Source organism: Cibotium barometz, chromosome 12, assembly GCF_041138505.1.
Source record: "Cibotium barometz isolate CiBa-2024 chromosome 12, ASM4113850v1, whole genome shotgun sequence".
In the NCBI taxonomy this organism is placed as follows: Eukaryota; Viridiplantae; Streptophyta; class Polypodiopsida; order Cyatheales; family Cibotiaceae; genus Cibotium; species Cibotium barometz.
In genome coordinates, this window is record NC_141057.1 from 44744378 (window position 1) to 44762959 (window position 18582).

General features: G+C 44.8%; 1 protein-coding gene across 2 annotated transcripts in view; it reads left to right on the forward strand.

The window, feature by feature from the left end:
• LOC147633466 (protein MODIFIED TRANSPORT TO THE VACUOLE 1-like) overlaps window positions 1–18582 on the forward strand; it is a 59079-nt gene that overhangs the window by 39565 nt on the left and 932 nt on the right. Inside the window, exon 6 of one of the 2 annotated variants that reach the window (XM_086806548.1) lies at window positions 18121–18395. The exons of the other annotated variant lie outside the window; for it this stretch is intronic. Coding sequence (XP_086662674.1) covers window positions 18121–18162 — 42 coding nt within the window. The 3' untranslated portion in view covers window positions 18163–18395. Of the gene's footprint in view, window positions 1–18120; window positions 18396–18582 lie in introns of those variants that run through there. 2 annotated transcript variants of the gene reach the window in all.

Below are 18582 nucleotides of genomic sequence, written 5' to 3' on the forward strand. Positions count from 1 at the left end.
CCATTTTTAATGTGGGTGTGAACACTCCACCTTATGAAATATAACTAAGCCTTAGACATTATTTTTTAGCCTTTCGACGGCGAGATTTGGTGCTTGCAAAACGCCAATCGCAAATCAACAAGCAAAGGTATCCACACAGTCTCATAGCCAGTAGTTCTAGGCGTCCCCAGCACTACGAGACGAAACATGGACAAGCATGCATGACACGAAAACAAGTCATGCACCTAGAAAATCTTTTATCTTTAAACATACATAAAGTGAAGTGCATATGCAAATATACATTGGAAATCTTCCGTTCTCAAGCCATGTATCTCACTCAGGGGTCTAGTCATACTAGATGACCCCGAGTTCTAGTGTTCCTAGTCATACTGGTCACAACTCCAAGCCTACTAGTCACACTAGCACTGCCAGACGAGCTACTGATCATATCAGCAAAGCTCTCATCCATCTGGAAATATCAATCCATCTCATAGGACTACTGATCATATCAGCAAAGCCCAAATATTGGACATCCCGAGGGTGATTCACCAGTCAAACTGGTGTCCAAATGCATAGAAAGATCCGAAGAGAATCTATCTTTGCATTTATTTGAGGATACCTTGTTGTTCAGGGAGCCAAATGGTGACAGAAGGAGAGAGAGGAGACGGAAAAAGAGGTGCTGGAGAATGGGTGCGCTCTTCTAGGGCCAAGATCTGTGCCTTTTGCTCTTCCAATTCAGTACCCTGTTTAGGTTGTCGTTTTCTCTCGTTGTCGTGGCTCGCCATAGCAAGAAAACGCACTTCCTTTTCGGAGCGCAATCTGGCCATCCACTATGCGTGTGGGAGACTTCTAGAGGTTGAAAACCGTCCTTCCTTCGAGGGACAGGAGTCACATTGAAAGGGGGTGGTCCACCGGAGTCTAGAAACCCCACAAGCGAGTTTTTTTTTGGGGGTTTTTTTTGGTTTTTTTGGTTGAATCTTCACACTTGAAGAAGGCTTTGATATCAATGTAACATGCGGAAGCTTCACGGTCGAATCGGTAACTTCAATGCTTAGAATTCAGCAATCTTTCACGATGAATATAACGCACAAAACTGAAGTAGATGTGTAGAATATATATATATATATCTATCTATATATATATATATATATATATATAGAGAGAGAGAGAGAGAGAGAGAGAGAGAGAGAGAGAGAGAGAGTTATATTAACGTCCACGGGAGGCAGAATCCGACCTATGGGACAGATCAGGTACATCCATTTACATTCCACTCTGGGTATCGATGCCAAAGAGGCATAAAACTGAAAAAAATAACTCAAAATGAACTCTTAAGACTCTTAAGAGTTTAAATTACAATGGGTTCTATTGCATCTAGTTCGAAATTGAGGTTCAAAATAAAAATAGCTATATTTCATCCATGGATGGATTTGCTCTTGAGGGGGGTGGGGTACGGAATTCTTTAATGATTGCTTGTCCTCCTCTGTATATTGCCCATTTGCCATTCTTTCTTGCTTCTTTAACTTTATTCAGCTCTGCCGATCTGTTCTTGAGTTGTAGCGGGGTGAGTTCATCAGCTATCCATACCTTTGTCCCTTGGAGAGACCTTGTTTGCTTCATCACTGCTATTTTCTCATTGTTGTCCATATAGGAGACTTTTGCCTGTGTACCCTTTACTTAATAGAGATAGGGTCTCCTAAGTCCACGAAGGGGACTACTTTGCTCAGTTGTGCTGTAAGTACATCTGTATCTAATATGTAGTCTTCTCGAAGCTCTTGAGCTATGTCTGCCCTATCCCAGCCTTGAGGAAGACCACCGACTCTGATTACCTTTTTGTTACTTTCCATTCGTTCCTTTTCTTTGACTGCTGATATGACTTCTTTAACAAAATCTTGTGAGTTAAGTGAATTTACCTTTGAAACATGGTTTGTCGTTTCTGTTTGTAGTGTTGTAGGTATGGGTCCTTCTCGTGCTTCCTCTTGCTTCGTCTTCATGGCTTGCACTTGCACTTTCAGTTCGTTGATTTGTTCATCTTTCTTGATAGTCTTGTGTTTCAGTGCTGCTAATTCTCCTTGGAGTTTCTTCAGTTCTTGCATGAGGTAGGCTTCCCATGGTGTTGGCTTGCTCACGGGTGGAGGAATGGGCAGTAATCGTAAAGCGGTGACTGAGGCAAAAGACTTCTTACTTTCCATGTGTTGCTGCTGATAAAGGAGAGGGCTGTTGGTGGAACGAGTCCCCCCTCAAGGGTACCCTCTCCCCTTTGGGGGAGACTCAGAAAATGCGACCTACAAGATGCTCAGCTAGGTGCAGGAGGGGAGAGAGAGAGAGAGAGAAATGAAATGATATATTAACGTCCTCAAAAGGCCAAAATGACCTATGAGACCAAAAAAGTTACAACCATTGGTGGATTTGATACAATGTCTGTGTAAGAAAAGCTAAAACAACTAAACAACTAACTGAAACTGAAACAATAACTATGAGGAAAAGTAAGGTACTAGGAGCTCCTAATGGATAACATATGGGGAGGAAAACTCCAGCAACAAAGGTAAGCATCATATACATCACTATCCAAAGATGTCTCTCATCAGTCGATGGCGGATATCCTCAATGTCCTCCATGGTGAGTACTCTAACTGGACGTCTCCCATGCCGTGCTAGTATGGTCATGATCCTCTGTTGTAGTCTCCGCCGGTGTCGAGATGGGCCTCTCATCTTGGGGCGCCTGGACCGCCGCAGCTCTATAGCCCGATCAATCAGTGTACCTCTGGCGCGGCTATACTCTGGGGCTAGCTGCAATGCCTGCTGGCTTGACTGCTCAATCTCTGGTCGAAAGAAGTCTGTAATCTGCCTCTGTAGGTGTCTCTTCCTCTCTGTCCCCTCCCTCTCAAGAGACCCTCTCTATGTCTACGCAGCTCCAGCAAGTACAATCTGAGGCATCTCTGATCTTGGTATCTCATGACTCTGGAAAGTGGTCTGAAACCCTCTTTGAACAGGCAGTGAAAACGGCCTCGTATCTCATAATATACTGGACAGTGACATGTAATGTAACTCTGTCTCTGGCTCCATCTGGCACAACTGACAAATCCTGGCCTGAGCTGGTACTCCTCTGAATCTGCCAGTCTCAATCTCTAGCTAGTGTGAGGATGTGCGCATCTGACCAATAGCACACCGTACCCCATGAGAAAGATGAGTATCCATGTAGGTGGGTCTAATCACAAACCCATCCTCCGTGAGCTGGAGAAGATGATCTCTATAGAAAGCCATCTTCGTACAAGCTCGTGTGTCGGCTGTATCCATGTCCTCCTAGTGTCCAGCTGAGTCAAGTCTTGCTTGATAAGTCTGGTAATCTCTGCCCGTGTGAGAGAGAGGGAGGGTGCATCCAGGAGTACTGAAATGGAGGTAGCCTGTCCATACTAAAGCCATGCAGTTGGAACCAAGCTGTCATCAGTGCAAACCAACATGATCCGTCTCCCTGTGATGCCAACTGTCGTGAAGACTCCAGGGCTAAGCGAGCATATCTGTCTCTAGGGAGAGCCCAAGCGCTATGTATAAAGGAGACTGATCGAGTGAGTGCCTCTACTACCAATGGGGGGGTAGCCATCTCTGCACGGATAATATCATGTGGTACGGAGGCCCTGGCCCTGGCCCTGGCCCTAATCATCCGGGAAATCATAGAAACCAAGGGCCTCTCCATACATCTCCATCCATCAGTGCTACCAGCTCGGATGTGGTGATCCACTGAGGGTCCCCATATCTCCACTCCATACAGCATGGCTGAAGTGACCAAAGTGTCAAAGAGCCAGAGCTTTGTTTGAGGTTCCTGAAACTGAACCTGCGACCACATCCTCTCTAGTCTCCCTAATGCTGCATAAGCTCTGGTCAATCTGGTCTCCCCTGCTCTCCTCAAGGAAAATAGTGGGCCACTAAAAACCACACCAAGGTAAGTATATGCATCTGTATACTCCACTGTCTCCTGACCATATGTAAAGGTGGGTACTGACCTCCTAATCCACTGTGCTGTGGTGTTAAACACCATCACCTCGGTTTTACCAAGGTTAACAGACAATCCATAGTCCTGTGCAAACGTGTGCAATGCATCCAAATGACGCTGCATCCCCGCTGGAGAATCTGAGATGAGCACAATATCATCAGCATACAATAACAACGGAATCCATGTCCCTGCTAGCTGTGCTCCTCTGTCACCCTCCCGCTCTACATAGTCTGAAACCTCATCCACATATATCCCAAATAAGGTGGGAGAAAGGGGGCAGCCCTGCTTCACCCCAATAGTGGAGTGAACCATCTTAGATATACCCTGAGTAGTGCGTACTTGCCCCACAACTGTCCTGTATAAAGCCATGATTCCCCAAATCAGCTCTGTGGGCACTCCCATCTCCTGTAGTCTGCGCATCAGTCTGGCTCTCGATACTGTGTCAAAAGCTTTGTGGAAATCCACAAAGCAACAATAAATCCTCCTACCATATAATCTACCCTCCTCAATAATAGCTATGAGTGTCAAGATATGGTCAAGAGTGGAGAAACCTCTCCTGAACCTTGCCTGCACTGATGCACGTGTCACCATTTGGCCACCCGAATGGTTCACTCTTGCTTTCACACTATGTACATATTGGATTAGTGTCCATGGCTTATGGAATATGCCTATGCAGGCGATTGACACGTGTCATGCTGTATAGTTGGATATGATATTCCGCTGGGACTTGTGCCTTTGTGTACATGCCCGGAAACGCCTAGAGGATTGGCTTTCCACTGGGTCTGGTATTGCGTATACTTGCCTGGAAACGCCTGGTCTTATATGGTTTCATGAACGGAAATAGCTCATGCCAATGCTGCATTGCATAGCATCTTTATGTGCTTGCCTGCAAATGAAGTTGCATGCTGTTTTCATGCCTACATGACCTATGTGTAGTTCCGGGTAAGGGGACGCCCGCCCGTGAACCGTGCGTGTGAAACTGTCTGCTGACATGGTTGTGTGGCATGTGAACAGGTGGTAAGTATTTCCCGATCTAGGCTCAAATAGCCCTTAGGACTTAGCCAATATTTATAAGTGAGTGCGTTCCCATTTCATTAAAGTTTGGGCGTCCAAAAGTCACTTATAAATTATGACCTCTTCCAAGTTCACACTCACTGACGTCCCGAGGCGGACAAGACTCAATGTCCACGACTTGATCCTCCCCTTTTACTCATAAATGGGCATCTCCCCATGTCCCTTCGCCTGATTGGACCCCAATTCACTTACTAAGAGAAATTCGTGTTTTCTCTTCATGAGGTTTTTGGAGGCTGAAAACTCTGTTTTTCCACCATTTCTCTCCATTTCCAAGCTCTCCATAGCCATACCCAACTTGCTAGGGTGTTTTCCAAGCCTCCAAGAGTGTTTCCAAGTGCTAATCACTCTCCTACTCACTCCCAATGACTGAAATTCAGCAAAACAGCTCTCATTTTTGCTGTAATTTCTGGTCTTTTTGCTGAAAACCCTAATTTCAGCCTTCCTTTCTCAAGTTGAACCATAGGGGAAGCTTTCCCAAGGTTCCCTTCATCCTCTTGAAGACTTTTGTCGCGAAGGATTGCGGCAAATCGAAGATATCAACACTTCTAAAGCTTCCAACGCGAAGGCTTCCGCTTGCAACAACTTCTATGAAGACTGGTAAGCTAATTGGACAATGTGTTGTCATTACTTACTCAGTAGAAGGGCAAGACTCCTTGTTTAGCCGCCCTGTGTAGTATTTCTCTTGTCGTATGTGCTTTTGAAGATGTTGCTACCTTGCTTGGTAGAACATAGAGCAAATGGTAGAGAATATGGGCACTGAAGTCGGGCCGGGCATCAAGGCAGCTCCTTGGTGATCTACATCGACATACCATTGTTTTCTAAATGCTGAATTTCATATGCATTGGCATGGAGGATTTGGCAATGGATGCCCGTGAAGCTATGTATTGAATTTCTCCAATAGTAATACAATTTACTCAAGGGAGGGGTCGGCCGTTCCGGCTCATTGTGTGTCTCTTGTCAAATTCAGCAATTTTACTTCTTGTATTTGAGCAAGTGTCCTTCAAATCTTAGTGTATTTAAGTGTATTGATTAGCATTGTGTTCAACCAAGTTACATTGGTATCAGAGCATACGGTTCTCTTTCACTTCTATCATGAGAGACGATCACCGTGAACACCAGCTATCTCTACACTTAGAACATTATGGACAGCCATACAATGAATGTTGGAGATGCTAATACAAGAGGCAGGGACAATGAAATGCATGCCTCCAATGCTTTACAGGATGAGCAAACTCATGTGGTGCACAATAGGGAACATGAATATGTGGGACAGCCGTCCCGTGGCAAAGAGAAGATGCAAGAAGAAGAGTCCGTAGTCTTGAGGGCTGAACTTACTCGTATGCAGGCTCTTCTCCATGCACAACAAGAAGAATTGAATCTCTATCGCCGCGAGGATCCATTGGTACATGACCGTTTGAAGGCCAAGAAAGCTGAATCTTATATGGATCATGCAATGGTAATGATTGCTCAAGAGTTGCACATGCAACCGAGGGATGTAGCACGTGCATACTTGGCTCGTACCGAGGATGCCTATGCAGAAAAGGCAACCATCCCACATGTCTTGGAATCCCCACAAGTGCCCGAACAAGAAGTTATGTCTAAGAGGATGAATCTCCATGCTATGGGAGAGGAACAATCAGTGACTTCACGCCATGCAGGAATATCTCATGTAGCCCGTGAAGGATGCAATGTTTATGGCAGTGGTCAAAATGTATGTCAAATGCCATTGCCGGCTGAAAATGTACATGCACAACACATGCAACATGGGCTGCAATTTTCTGTTGGTGCAGGTATTCCGCGTATCTCTCATGCCACTCATGCCTTCGAGTGTGCTCGTGAGGGAGAAGTTATGGCTGAAAATGTATCAATGCATGTTGAGGGGCCAGCCATGCCTCATGCTTACAGGACACATGTATCTATGCCTTATGCATCACCTTTTGGTCCAAAAATGATGCCAATTACAGGGACTGTCCCAATGGACAAACATGGGGGAAAACATGTTGAGATGCACACACATGCATCAAAGTCTCGTGACTTCAAAGCCGGAGACAAATCTGTGAAGTTTGACACATATCATGGGGAATACGATGCATCAATGGCACTCAGAAATCCATGATCCGGCATGTAAGCATGTTCATGAAAGGCACTGCTGCCCATTGGTGGCTCACGGAGAAGCTCTCACCGAGTCCTGTTAGATCATGGAAAGAGTTCAAGGAGAGGTTCTATGCTCAATTCTTGCCTCCCAATGCATTGAATGAGATAACAATGAAGTGGGATTGGGTAAAGCAAAATGAGGGGGAATCGGTAAATGCATATGTACAAAAGTTTTGGAAATCCATTTATGCATGTCACCGAGGCGGAAAGGAAGAGAAGGTTTCAATCGGGATTGCAACCCGTGTACAAAGTGGGATTACAAATGTATCCTGGTCATACCTTACACCAATTAATCGCAGCCGCCACCGCCACCGAGCAATTGGAACTCAAATTGAGTCGATCCAATAAGGCTAAACCCTCATTTCAAGGCAAAGAGAGGGCTGTCCAAAACCTGCAAAATGATGGACAGCCACCTAAAAGGGACCAAAACCAAGCCAAATCAAGTCCAAAAGCTGAAAATAAGTTTGCTAAAAAGCGCCCTTATAAGCCGGCAAACTTTGGTCTTAGTGCTGAGAAGAAGGAGCAATATATGCGTGAAGGCAAATGCTTTACTTGTGGCAGCACTGAGCACATGGCAAGAGCATGCCCAAATAAGAAGAACAAAGCTGAAAATGCTAATGTACTGAAACCTAATGTGCATATGGTTCCGGATGTGCAGGGCAACACTTCACATGATAGCAAAGATAGGGTTGTATGCAAAGCTTGGGGACAACTCAAAGATCAGCCCGCTTTGTTTATGTTTGGTGATTGTGTATCTGAAAATTTCATATCCACTTAGATGGCAGCTGCTTTGGGTATTGAAGTGGAGGACATGGGTCCTCAAATTGAAGCAGGGGCTGCCTTTGTTGGTAGAGAAGTGCAAGTCATGCCTATTTTTGGCAAGTTGCGCATACACATTCAAGGCTATGTGGATCATGAGGATTTTCTTGTGGCGCCTTTGAATGGCTGTGATGTATTGCTTGGAAAGCCTTGGCATACACGTATTGATCCGTGCAAGGCTTACAAGACTAACAGGATCACCTTCATGCATAAAGGCCGAGAACATGTAATTGATGCTGGTGAAGAGGGTGATACCATTCCCCTTGTATCTCATGTACAAATTAAGAAAGTAATGAAAAAGAGTATTTTTGCGTGCTTGATTTTTGTACGAGATCCTATTGAGAAAACTAATGTACATGTAAACACTCTTAGTAATGATAGGCTGAAATTTTTGCAAGAGCACAATGATTGTTTTGCTGATGAGTTACCAAATGAGTTACCACCTGTACGACCGGAAGATCATCGCATTGATCTTGTGCCGGGTAGCTCACCACCTAATAGGCCAGCCTATCGTAAGTGCATCCCAAAAAGAGGAGATCATGAAGCAAGTAAATGAGCTTCTTGAGAAGGGTTTGGTTCAGCCAAGCTCTTCCCCATATTGTTCACCCGTCCTCTTGGTTCAAAAGAAGGATGGATCCTTTCGTATGTGTGTGGATTATAGAGCTTTGAATAAGCTTACCATCAAGAATCGGTTTCCGATTCCACGCATAGACGACATCCTTGACAAGTTGGATGGATCGGCATGCTTTAGCCGAATTGATCTCAAGAGTGGATATCATCAAGTGCGTGTAGTGCCTCAGGATGTACACAAAACTGCTTTCAGGACAGCATTTGGGCTTTATGAGTATCTTGTTATGCCTTTTGGTCTTACAAATGCCCCGGCTACATTCAATAGAATGATGGATCGCATATTCCGTGGGTACAGGAAATTTACAGGTGTCTTCTTTGATGACATCCTAGTCTTCTTGAAGACCGAAGAAGAGCATAAAGCTCATTTGGCTATTGTTTTTAAAGAGCTCCATAAGCATAAACTCTTCATAAATGCAAAGAAGAGTGAGTTCTTCTTGTCAGAGATACATTATCTTGGGCATATTGTGTCCAAAGATGGAGTGTGGATGGATCCTGCAAAGATTGATGCAATTCGGAATTGGCCCGAATTGAGTTCGGTGCATGAGATCCGCAGTTTTCTTGGATTATGCTCTTACTACCGCAGGTTCATTCGGCACTTTGCATGGATTGCTTCTCCTTTGCATGATTTGACAAAGAAGAAGGCCGTGTTCAAATGGACTAATGTAGAGAGAGATGCATTCCTCAAATTGAAAGATGCAACTACTCATGGTCCAGTGTTGATCGTTCCGGATTTGCAAAAGCCTTTTTGTGTGGAATGTGATGCATCTGGAAATTGCATAGGGGCTGTCCTTAATCAAGAGGGACATGCCGTGGCTTATGAGAGTCGTAGATTGCATGATGCAGAGCTATCTCTTGGCATTTATGAGAAAGAGCTCTTGGCTGTAATTCATGCACTTACTATATGGAAATATTACCTTCTTGGGGCTGATTTCACTGTGAAGACAGATCACCAGAGTTTGAGGTATTTTCTTAAGTTGTCAGAGAAGCATATGAGGATGGCCAATTTCCTCTCTATGTTTCATTTTCAGATCTTGCACACCCCAGGAAAGAAGAATGTAGTGGCCGATGCATTGTCACGAAAGCCGTATGTAGCAGCTATCTCGGTTGCCTCTCATGGGGACTTGTCTACCATGCGTGATTTGTATCATACGGATGCTGATTTTGCCACTATTTGGGCCGATTTGATGGCTGGTCATGCACATGCCTCATATGTGATCAAAGAGGGTTATCTCATGAAAGATAATTGCCTATGTGTGGTGTCTGACATGAGGCAAAAGGTTTTGGATGAGTGCCATGCTCCTCCATATGCTGGTCATAGAGACATAATGTCTACTACGCACATGATTGAGCGGTATTTCTTTTGGCCAGGTATGCGGAAGGACATAGAGGCACATGTACGTGCATGTATCACCTGTCAAAAGGTCAAATTTGATAGGCAAAAGACACCAGGTTTGCTTCAGTCATTGCCTATTCCAACGCAGCCATGGGAAAGTATTACAATGGATTTCATTATGGACTTGCCACGTACCTAACAAGGTAATGATGCAATTTGGACAATTGTGGACAGGTTTAGCAAGCAAGCTCATTTCTTGCCGGTCAAAAAGACCATCAAAGCTGAGCATATGGTTAAAATATATCTTGCACAAGTGTTCAAACATCATGGAATGCCGAAGTCCATTGTGGGGGATAGAGATCCCAGGACTACAAGTCTCTTTTGGCGGGCCTTATTTGATAATATGGGCACCAAATTGACTTCTCATCAGCTTATCACCCTCAAACGGATGGGTAAAGTGAGGCTGCAAATTCAGCCGTGTTGGATCTCTTGAAATGTTATGTGGCGGATCAGAAGTCTTCTTGGGAGAAGTACTTACCGCTTGTGGAATTTGCATACAACAACACGATGCATGCATCTACGGAAAAGGCCCCGTTTGAGATTGTTTATGGTAAGGTGGTTTTGCCACCCATCCTTCGCACAAAGGATGAGATATTTGCAGCTGATGAGTATGTAAGAGACTTGGATATTGCTTTTGCTCAGGTGCGGACAGCCATTGCAAGGTCACAAGACAAGCATAAAAAGGCTGCCGACAAGCATAGAAGGCAATTGGATGTTAAAGAGAATGATTGGGTATTGCTGAAATTTGAGAAAGCAAGACTTGCAAAGAGGCATGGCAAAGAGGGTGCATATCCTAAGCTTGCAGCCAGGTACTATGGACCTTTTCGAGTGATCGAGAAGATCAATGAAGTGGCTTTCAGATTGGCATTACCTAGTCATTGGCACATACACAATGCTTTTCATGTGAGTCTCCTTCGAAAGTATGTAGGGCCGGAGCCCAGTGAAATGGTCATTGAGGATCCACCACAAGTGGATGAGCTTGAGGAGATCTTGCAACCAGAGCAGATTGTGTATCACAAGGAACGCAAGCTTGCTGCAGGCAAAGTTGTGAGGCGTTACCTTGTGAAGTTTAAGAACTATCTTCCCATTGATGCTAAATGGGTAGATGAAGAGTTCTTCAAAGATTGCCCGCATGTGCTTCAGACATATTTGGATGCATTTCAGTTGCGGACAACTGTTTAGAAGCGGGGGGGGGGGGGGGGGGGAAATGTCACCATTTGGCCACCCGAATGGTTCACTCTTGCTTTCACACTATGTACATATTGGATTAGTGTCCATGGCTTATGGAATATGCCTATGCAGGTGATTGACACGTGTCATGCTGTATAGTTGGATATGATATTCCGTTGGGACTTGTGCCTTTGTGTACATGCCCGGAAACGCCTGGAGGATTGGCTTTCCACTGGGTCTGGTATTGCGTATACTTGCCTGGAAACGCCTGGTCTTATATGGTTTCATGAACGGAAACTGCTCATGCCAATGCTACATTGCATAGCATCTTTATGTGCTTGCCTGCAAATGAAATTGCATGCTGTTTTCATGCTTGCATGACCTATGTGTAGTTCCGGATAAGGGGCCCGCCCGTGAACCGTGTGTGTGAAACTGTCTGCTGACATGGTTGTGTGGCATGTGAACAGGTGGTAAGTATTTCCCGATCTAGGCTCAAATAGCCCTTAGGACTTAGCCAATATTTATAAGTGAGTGCGTTCCCATTTCATTAAAGTTTGGGCGCCCAAAAGTCACTTATAAATTATGACCTCTTCCAAGTTCACACTCACTGAAGTCCCGAGGCGGACAAGACTCAATGTCCACGACCTGATCCTCCCCTTTTACTCATAAATGGGCATCTCCCCATGTCCCTTCACCTGATTGGACCCCAATTCACTTACTTATTAAGAGAAATTCGTGTTTTCTCTTCATGAGGATTTTTGGAGGCTGAAAACTCTGTTTTTCCACCATTTCTCTCCATTTCCAAGCTCTCCATAGCCATACCCAACTTGCTAGGGTGTTTTCCAAGCCTCCAAGAGTGTTTCCAAGTGCTAATCACTCTCCTACTCACTCCCAATGACTGAAATTCAGCAAAACAGCTCTCATTTTTGCTGTAATTTCTGGTCTTTTTGCTGAAAACCCTAATTTCAGCCTTCCTTTCTCAAGTTGAACCATAGGGGAAGCTTTCCCAAGGTTCCCTTCATCCTCTTGAAGACTTTTGTCGCGAAGGATTGCGGCAAATCGAAGATATCAACACTTCTAAAGCTTCCAACGCGAAGGCTTCCGCTTGCAACAACTTCTATGAAGACTGGTAAGCTAATTGGACAATGTGTTGTCATTACTTACTCAGTAGAAGGGCAAGACTCCTTGTTTAGCCGCCCTGTGTAGTATTTCTCTTGTCGTATGTGCTCTTGAAGATGCTGCTACCTTGCTTGGTAGAACATAGAGCAAATGGTAGAGAATATAGGCACTGAAGTCGGGCCGGGCATCAAGGCAGCTCCTTGGTGATCTACATCGACATACCATTGTTTTCTAAATGCTGAATTTCATATGCATTGGCATGGAGGATTTGGCAATGGATGCCCGTGAAGCTATGTATTGAATTTCTCCAATAGTAATACAATTTACTCAAGGGAGGGGTCGGCCGTTCCGGCTCATTGTGTGTCTCTTGTCAAATTCAGCAATTTTACTTCTTGTATTTGAGCAAGTGTCCTTCAAATCTTAGTGTATTTAAGTGTATTGATTAGCATTGTGTTCAACCAAGTTACAGCACGTATGCCCTCTCTCTCTGTCCATCTACTCAACTCCTGCTCTAGAATAGATGCATATAATCTAGCCAATGTGTGACCAATCATGATGGTACGATAATTCCCAGGAAGCATGGGATCCCTTGACTTGAAGATAGGCACAATTGTGGACATATTCCAAGTCTCAGGAAAACCCTCACACGTGGCTCGGTTAAACATCATAGCAATAAGCTTTGCAAGCATATCTCTGGCATGAATAAAGTACTCTGCTACCAAACCATCATGATCATATGCTCTCCCAGTCCTCATTTTGTCAATAGCTTTCCTTACCATCTCAGCAGTAAAGAAAGCACATGTCTCTGGGCATGGCTCCGATGGGTCTGGCAGGGGCGGCTGTCCTGGTGCTGTGTACAGGTCACTCCAAATCTCTGTGGAGGTAATGGCTAGTGATGGTGAATGCTCATGGAATAGTCTCCATGCCTCGCCTGAGTCCTGACTCATAAATAATTGATACAAATCCCTCTCTAACTGAGCAAGATAAGTCCTCTTCTTCCGTCGCACTAGGCGCCGGAAGGTAATCCGTGACTATCTGTGAGTGGTAACACCCATGAGCACCTCTCTCTGTAATCTGATCCTCATCTCTCTGCACTCCTCATCATACCAGCTGTTCTGGGGCATGTTCCCATATCGTCTCCGTGTAGGCTGACTATGGGGATATGCCTCTGATGCTGCAGCATGAAGCGTCTCTATCAATATTTGAGTGAGCTCATCTAATGGCCGTCTTGGCTCCTCGGCACATAAGCGTCTGTATATCTCATCCGTGTACACGGTGTCAGTCTCCCTCGTAAAGGTATAACGAGTGTGTGTGGAGACCTGTCCCAATGGAGCTGTGCTGAACTGAAGTGTGAGAGTGAAGGACAAGATAGCATGATCCAGTGCCACTCCAACCGGCCTAGTGCCTACCATAAAATCCTGAAAAGAGAGAATGAGACTGGGCTGAGCCATAACATAGTCCACTGTACTAGCACCATGCCGATGTGGAAAGCTAGTGAAATCGCTCGCTGTCGGGAAGTCCTGCAAGATGTCTAATGCTTGGAACTCTGAAACACGGTTCCCATGCACTAGTAAGTGGAGCTGAACAAGAGAGAGAGCAGAGAAACTAGATATGCCCTTTTTCCCCGTTCCCTCGAAACATTCTCGTATCCAGGGTCGAAACGTTCCCCCGTTCTCGTTCCTTGGTAACTCTGGGTTGCAGGGATCTTTGGTATGCATCATGAAGTTGTGAAGCAGCAAGATCATTGTATATATAGCATTTTTTGGCAATATAAAATAGATTAGGTCTATCCCTTCTTCTCTTTTGTGTCTTTGCTAAACATAGGATTAGCGTTAATCAAGAACACACTTCTGCGACGCATGTTACATTGGTATCAGAGCTTAGGTTATCCTAGGACAGCCCTTATCATACGTTTTGTGCATGTTGAATTAGGGTTTGCATTTTAGGGTTTGCAAACCAAAATTAGGGTTTTTATATTTTGCATTCAGTCCTAGCGACAATATTTTCAGTCCTAGATTCAATGTGGAAAGTGAAAAACCAAATTAGGGTTTCGGTTTTTAGGGTTTCAGTCCCATTTTGCATGTAGCATAGGTTGCATGTAGGGTAGAATCTGCACACGACTTAGCCTAGGTCTAACCTAGGTAGGAAAAGACTTCTTTTTGCTACTACCTCCACCAAAACCTCACTTCGATGGAGAGCAATGATGCTTGGAAAGAAGAGTGAGTATGAGACTATGTAGAGTCGTTGGAGACGGGAAGATGAAGAACGATACAAAAGGGAACAAGAACGCAAAGCCCAGTACGAACAAATCATGGCCGAGTATAGGCATCAACTCATAGAAAAGGACCGTCAGCAATGCGAGAAAGAAGCACATCAAGTAAAGCTTCAAGGAGAGGCATGTCAAGCCCAACTTTTGTACGAGCAAGGTTGGGCACACCTCTAGGAAACATGGGCACAGTTCATGGCAGCATCAACAAAGGCCAAGGAGGAATCACCTCGGGTTGTGAAGTTGCCCAAGATTGAGAGTGTTGACGCAATGGAAAGAGAGCTTCTAAGGCCAAAGGAGGAATCACTTCAGGTTGTGAAGCAACCCAAGACTGAGAGCGTTGACCCAATGAAAAGAGGTCTTCTAAGACCAGAGTTCTTGAGAGACGTGATCATGTTTCCGAGGAGGTGCCATTTGTTAGACATCATCCCCTTCTTGCTGGCTTCCTGTTTGGTGTCCTATGATAGCCTTTAGGGCTGACCATGTTAGTTAAAGGGGTTGGTCACCCCTCATATATATTTTTCCATATTATTCCCCATTTTATGGAGTCTTGGGTATTTTCCCCAGTCGTGGAAGATTTTATCTCTAGTCGGCTGCCTACACATGGGCATATATATAGTTGGCTTGCCTCCCTCATTCTTCACTGGTTGCTTAGCATTGTTTGCTGCAGTCCCTCACATACGAGGTTTTCTCCCCTCTTGCTCGGGGCATGTATTCCTTTTGGTGATGATATTGAGAGCAGGTTCTCACCTGTGTTTCCTCTCTCTCTCTCTCTCTCTCTCTCTCTCTCTCTCTCTCTCTCTCTCGTGTTCCCACTTTCCCTTTTTCTGCTGCACATTCTATCATGGTATCAGAGCGCCGGTGATGTTGGATGCTCCCTCCTCTCCCTCCTACGTTTTTGCGTTTTCAGCAAGGTGGATAGATCTGCGTTTTTTTTTTCTCAGAAGTGCTGCTGGCCGCCTGCCTCTTCTAGGCGTTTCTTCACAGCAGCCCGTGGTCCTTCTTCATCAGTTTGACCTCTGAGAACCTGTTTTCTGCACTGTTTTCAGGGCAGTAGCACATAGGTTGATGCGTTTTTCTACTGGTGGCTGTCTACAGCAGTTTTCAGCCGTTCTCGGCATTCATACCCCCCTTGTAGTGCTGGTCGCCTGTTTTGTACAGGCCAGCAGCAGCATATTTGCTGCGTTTTTTTCTTCTACAGGTTTCTAGGTTTCTGATACTGATTTGCTGATCTGAGGCTTGGGTGTACCTATTTCTTCTGCGTTTCCAGATTCAGCCCTTTCTACTGCCCTGAATACCACTGCGTTTTCAGATTTGCAGCCATGGTTGCTGCGTTTTTCTCGACTGATTTCTGCTGGTAGCTCTACCTTCACTTGGGCTTCATCTGTTGGACCCAAAGGTACCTTCTCTTCAGCGTTTTTCCTCATAGGAGGTGTGGACTCTGGTTGGCCTGAATTTTCAGGTTTGTAGCCCTTGTTTGGCTATGTTTTCTTCTCCAGTGGACACATATCACTTGCAGAGGGGGTTTCTTGTTTGGATTGTGGCTTTGGAGGCAATTTGGTACTTGAGGAGGATTATGAATTTTTGATTTCAGTCAGTGTTTTGCTGATTTTGGAGCATCTATACCTGTGTTTTTTTTTCCGAGAAAAGATCCTTTCATTAGTTATAAAAAAACGCCCACTGGGCTACAAAACCCTCTCCTGCTCATAAGAAGGCAGAGCAGAGATCCAATCAAGGCAGCTAGGGAGACTCTCCCTAGGTGCAAAAAAAGTACAAATAAAAAAGTACAATAACTGAGAGGCTATATCATTCAATCGGAGGGGGGAAAATCCAAACAGGTGGCCTGTAGTGCCAGCGGAGGGTACCCGCATCTATACCTGTGTTTTGTTCCTGGCCTACACGGTTTCTCGGTTTCTACATGATCCTTGCCTTCTGTTGGCCGTGGAGTGCTATTTTTTGCTGGATAGGAGTGTTTTGGCTGCGTTTTGCTTTCCACATGAGTTTTCTACACTCAGAGGGGGCCTATCTCCAGCTACTTCACTTGAGGATTAGTTTTGGGAGTTGTTTTGTATCTGTGGAAACTTTCTTCTGTGTGACAAGAGTTTACAGATTTTGGAGGAGAGCAGTGATCTTTTCAGAGATCTTGAGCAGAGTTTATTTTGTCCGAGCATGTGTTCTTTGTAGTGTTTGCAGAACAAGGAGGGTGTTTTGCCTTTGAGGTGTGATCCTTTCACATGGATCATTTATTTGTTACTGATTCTTGGGATCTGATTTTACTTTTGGAACAGTCTTCTGCTATGTGTGATGCTTTTGAGGACTTTGTTACCATTGCAGTTTATATTCTTGCTTTCCTTCCTCATCGTGAGAAGTCTACCTTTGCCTCTCTTTGTGATGTTTCTTAGGATGCCCCTCCCCCTGCAAGTTCTGCAGGCTGCTTGTTTTGGAGGATGGTTTTTGGGACCCAGTGGAATGCTTTGGATTTGTGGTTGCTAACCGTGCCTGGGGCACAATGGTTCTTCCAGAGTTTTTTGGATTTGGATCAGAATCGGGTTGGGCTTATCAGTCCGACGATATCTTTTTTTAGAGAGGGATGTGGAATCCTTTCATCTTGCGATGCCCACCTCAGTGGCGTGTACTTATGTACAGCATTGGGCAACTCATGGTACGGAGTTTGAGTAGATGGACTCCATCTTTTCTACAGAGTCTTTACATCTTGCGATGCCGATCTTTTCAGAGGGTGCTTTTGTACAGCCTTTGGCTACTTACTCTTGGTACAAGGTTGGAGCAGATTGACTCTATTTCTTTTGAGGTTTCCAATTTGGAGCAGTTTGCTTCCCCCAGGATTGATTATATACAGGATCTGATCTTGGTTGGTTATGAGGTTTTTCATACCTTCTCCAAGCTGGATACACGACATTCGACTTCGGGGAGTGTTCTTACACTTGGGCTTGGAACCATTATTTGGAGCAGCACGTCTCAGCCTATATGGTTGTTTTCTTCCAGAGGAGCGGTGTACCTAGCAGCTTGTTCTGTTGCTTTTGTAGCTGAGTTGCTGAGGAGATTGCTTGTGGAGCTTTCTTGGTACCTGTTTCTGCAATCTTTCATCTTTGATCGAGGAGGACGTCTCTGGCTTCTTGGAGTTCACTTAGCATCCGGTGCTGAGAGGGGGTGTTAGACATCATCCCCTTCGTGCTGGCTTTCTGTTTGCTTTCCGAATCCTGTGAGGAGGAAAAGACTACATGGAATTCAGAAGATCCAGAGACCAAGCCAGGTGGTCGAGGAGGGGGCCGATGGGCAGGCAGGGGGCCAGGGAGCAGGGTCGCGAAGGAGGCGGGATGGGCGGGGCTCCAGTTCTCCGCATTTTCCTAGGTCATGGAGTTAGTGTTGTGTGCTTTATTTGCATCCTCTTCTGATAAGGGTATTCTGTGTGCACCCAAAACAAGTTTCATCCTGCTGTTCACCTGCATGTTCTGTTTTGATTTGAGTGTGTTGCAGCATGAATTATTCTTAAAAGTGTTTTTTTTCCCAGGATCATGTGTCTGCAGCTAGAGGCCCCAAAAAGTTTTCTTAATTTTATTTGGCATTAATTGGGAGGTTCACGAGAGAGTACAAGATCAACTACTATTGCTGGTCAAAGACCGGAGGTCCAGGCTTTAGCTTGTGAGTTATTTGAAAGACTTTCTAGGCAGAGCAGTATGTGTCACTCACTGGTTGATATTGTAACTTATGTATCATTTTTTATACCCATGAATGTTCCTTGTAGTGAGAAAGCTAAATAAATTATATTTTGCCTTTTACTTGTTACAGTGAGCTTTCATTCTTCTGAAGTTGAGTACGTGTGCACTTTTTACGCAATGTTAGAGTTGTACAAAATTTTAGCATGATTCTAATATAAAAAGAAAACATTTAACATATGCCACTTCATCAATTTTAGAAAGAAAATCTGGAAGGTCTCCCTCAAAAATGCCTGCTAAAAAAGTCTCCCGTAATG